The 4,126-nt window shown below is 41.0% G+C and overlaps 1 protein-coding gene across 2 annotated transcripts; it reads right to left on the reverse strand.

Annotated features, from left to right (window-relative positions):
- Positions 1-964: 964 nt before the first annotated feature.
- On the reverse strand, positions 965-3,499 carry otulina (OTU deubiquitinase with linear linkage specificity a). 2 transcript variants are annotated; one of them, XM_085468178.1, is made up of 3 exons: positions 3,285-3,499; positions 2,991-3,112; positions 965-1,529 (listed from the first exon to the last, which is right to left on the reverse strand). In XM_085468178.1, the coding sequence occupies exons 1-3, from the start codon at positions 3,321-3,323 to the stop codon at positions 1,127-1,129; spliced, it is 564 nt and encodes a 187-aa protein (XP_085324304.1). In that variant the 5' UTR covers positions 3,324-3,499; the 3' UTR covers positions 965-1,126. The 2 variants fall into 2 exon arrangements, with proteins under 2 accessions (XP_085324304.1, XP_085324303.1); XM_085468177.1 differs by having other exon boundaries at positions 3,247-3,499.
- Between the last annotated feature and the right edge of the window lie 627 nt (positions 3,500-4,126).

Here is a 4,126-nt window from a genome sequence, read left to right on the forward strand (position 1 = left end):
GCATGACGTCATGCTCGTGTGCGCCGAGAGTTCTTTTTTGATCCATTCAGGTGAAAGAAGAAATTTCGGAACACTTGTGCAAATCGGTTTTTTAGTCTTCACTCATCAAAACGTTTGACAGAAAATTAACGTTTTAAGTCTTTCAAGCAGAAAGGCCAAACATTTACCGTTCATCGTGTTTAAATGGGAGTATGTGCTGCTTTTATTTTTTCATATCAAAATCGATTTGATAAGGTTATGCTTTCGAACTACAGAGGCAGATGCAATTAAAGGCATCGCCGACAGCTCTCAGGACCAGAGTTGCTATGGTTTATATCTTATTAGTTTTTATGTTTATTTCCTTTTGGCTTTTTGTTTTTAATTGATTTAAATTTCACTTCAGTCTTTAATTGTTTGAAAACGTTTTATAAGACAAAAACCTTTTTTTTAACTCATACATACAGACACACACACACACACACATATATATATATACACACACATATACACATATACATATATATATATATATATGTAGACCTCCAACAAAAATGGAAGTCAATACTGATGGCTCTATCGCTGTCATTTCATTTGCTAAGACATTTTAGGATACTGAAAGTTAACTGAATCAATTCCTAAAAACTGAGTTCTATAGACCAGCGGTCCCCAACCCCCGGGCCTCGGACCGGTACCGGGCCACGAGAGTTAAGGCTCAGGTGTGAAATGCATGGTTTTTATCGGTTTTCAGCATTATTTTGTCATCGTTTTTATCGTTAACTCGGTTTTCCTGGGTCTTTTCACGTGTGTTATGAATAAATCTTCATTTTTTCGGTACCGGTACTAGTTTTATTTTGTTGTATTTATCCGCAACACCTTAAAGGCCGGTCCATGAAAATATTGTCGGGCATAAACCGGTCCGTGGTGCAAAAAAGGTTGGGGACTACTGCTATAGACTATTCTCATTTTAGAGGCAACGATCCAAACATGCAGCAGGAAATTTCAGTTTATTTCCAAACACTTTAAAATACAAAAATCCATAAGTATATAAAACATTATATACATCTTCATGGTTTTTTTGTGAGAAAGATCTTCACACCAAGCCTATTTAGCGTCACAGTTTCAGTCATCACTCGAACCCTTTCAGTCACTACAGCTTCCTCACTTCCTCTATGTGGCCGATGAGCTCCTGTGGCATTCCCAGTTCTGACACCACGTCAACGCAGCACTGCAGGAGGAGGTGCAGCTCCTCAGTGGACCCCGAGCAGATCCTTTGTGGCCTGTGAGGAAAGTCCGAGTCCATTGTCTCTCCCTTCCTACAGCAGTCCGACTCTTCACAGTGCTGCTCGCAGCAGCCCCGGTCTGCCCGTTCCACCTCCAGGTCCTCCATGCTCTCGGAGACGTCGCTCACACTGGGCGGAGGATTCTCCAGAGCATTCTTGATACCGTTCGCTATTCTGTCTTCATGCTGCGTGACCCTGTGCAGAAGGTCAGTCACAGAGGATGGGACGGGCTTTTCCGGATGCTGGATCTGGCACCAGCACCATATAGCGCTGCGAGACACAAAGAAACAACAGAGTCACATTCAATGGCACACAAAGGACACTTCAATGACAGTTGGTACAAAAGAGACTCGGGATGTTTCTGTGCAAGAATGAGGCTGAAACCTCTGAGAGGATTTCCATGTGGCATGAACGAGGACTTCTCAATTACAGAGATTTCACTGTGGATGCTGTCTGTTATATTTGATTGTTTATCCTTAATATATCCTTCATTGAGCAATTATTACAATCTCGTGATTTTTTAGAAACTGAGGGGGAAAAACATAAATAACACTTTGTAAAAATTTCTCATTGGACAGTTTCTATTGACAGGGACAATGACTGACTCTAAACTACATGATTATAGGCAGAGTCCATTCCTGTTGGTGCCTTATTGGCTACTTTATACACATCCTATTTGAGTCAAGCCCACCTTTTATCAAGTGTTCAGGCTGCTGCTGGTGTAACAGCGTGGGTCAGTTTCTTGGCACACTTTGGGCCTCTTAATACCAGCAACATTTAAATTGTTGTGTTTACCCAGCAGGATAACACACCATGCCACAAAGCTCAAATCACCTCAACTCTTTTTTTTTTCTTGAATGTAACAGTGAGTTTAGGGTGAAAATTCCCTCCACAGAATTCATGAATTGAGTCCCTGTTCTTTTGATATTTTCATGAGATCGTCAAGCCAGTCTCTGCCAATTTTTGTCATTTTAATTTAATGTTTATTTGTGCAATACTGGTGGATGGACTGATAGATGAGGTCAGGCAGGAGTCTCTGTAATGAGAGGAGGGAGATGGTGGAAGAGAACCTGGAGGTATGGTCTCTATCGTTTGATCAGGTGTGTAAACCACCCAATTATTAAAAAAAAGAAAAAAAAGAAATCCTTTTTAATTGTGTGTGGACAGCTACTGATACCGATACTTGACTTCAGGAGGTCACCAGTAAGTGGTGTGACAGTGACATATGATCACAACTTCAAGCCACTGTGTATGGGACAATACAGTTAATCAAACTTTTAACCAAAGTATAATTCGTTTCCACGAATTATAAAATAAGGCAACAAATTAAAAAAAAATAAAAAATTTAAAGTCTGCAGACTCCAGGGTAGACCCAGAATACATTGGGCTGGACAGATTACATATCTGTCTGACCTAGGAATGCCTTAGATTCCCCCAGGAGGATCTGTGAATTGTGGCTGGGGACTAGGAGCTCTGGGATACCCTGCTTAGCCTACCTACCTACTCTCATTGCAACTCAACTTCGGATAAGAAGAAGACAATGGCTGGATGAGATACATGTGCAATCAAGGAGCCCAAACCATGTATATCATGAAGTTTTAAATAGACATGTGTATAACCCCTTTAAGATGATGTCACTTTAATATGTGACATCTTATTAGATGTTATCATGTTATTGTAAGGGTGACAAGTCACGTGCGGGGCAGATGTATGACGTTATTGATGGTTTACCTGACGATTCCTCTGAGTCGTCCCACAGCCACAGTCTGAGCTGCTCCCTCCTTGAAGCCCTGTTTGAATCCCACCGTAAGCGAGGCATCCTCAGCGGTATCAACTCCGTCCACATACCCGTCCTGAGAGAAAACATGAGCGAGTTAAACACAGGACAGCACACCACATCACAAAAACAAACACACAGGACGTTTAGCACGCAGAGCCGGTGTGAGTTAACATTTCAGGATCCGTTTTTGATGTGAGCTAACTTTACCCTCAGTCGCCTTTTCATGTTGGCGGTCCACTCCTTACTCTGTAAGCTAAGCTCGTCCGCACTCTCGTCGAAGACATCGTCTCCGCTCACAGGCAGAGCTTTAACCCAGGACATGACGATTTAAAAGCAAAAACACCGTTTTAAACGCACTAGCATGGAAGCTATCTCCTGCTTCTTCTTCTACGGCAAGCGCGCTTTATCCTCGATGGAAAACTGTATGTGCGTGCGCGCCACCCTCTGGCCTGGAGTACAAAAAGCCGTTAGTCAACGGCAGTGCTACCGATACCAATGCCGATACTTTTAATCTATAAAAGCGGCTTATGGGAGAGCAGTGTGTCATGATTTATGATGAGATAATCATCATCATTTTAATGACTGCTAAATCATTGTGATTTTTACTTTCTACAGTACTTACTTAACATAGTAAAACACACTTGTCAGATTTTCGTGTATCTTGAAGCTGGGTTATTTGGAGACCTAGAATGTAAATGTACCCATCCCTGAAGCACCTTGGTTCAGCTTGTATAGATTATCTACTATAGGCTATAAACAAAATACACATGAAAATCAACATAGAAAGGTTCAGACAACTTTCATAGTTTGTCTTTGCGGTATATGTATATTTTTCCAAAAGAAATAATTTAACATAATTCAATGAGCTAAATAGTAAGCTTACAGGATAGAAACAAAATATCAATCCTTTCACACTAATCTAATACCAATACCAGTGTTGGTATCAATGCTATCAATATCTGGATTAATCCGCCCGCCTCTTCTGGGAGTGCCAAACTAATTTTAGTTCATGGGCCAATGTGTGTCCAAATTCAGGAGCTGCGGGAGGAAATAAAAAAAAAAACAAAAACAAAAAACACCACAATAA

This window comes from Copadichromis virginalis, linkage group LG9 (genome assembly GCF_057382275.1).
Source record: "Copadichromis virginalis isolate Kocher_CV1m ecotype Utaka linkage group LG9, C_Virginalis_male_GT1.1, whole genome shotgun sequence".
NCBI classification, from domain to species: Eukaryota; Metazoa; Chordata; class Actinopteri; order Cichliformes; family Cichlidae; genus Copadichromis; species Copadichromis virginalis.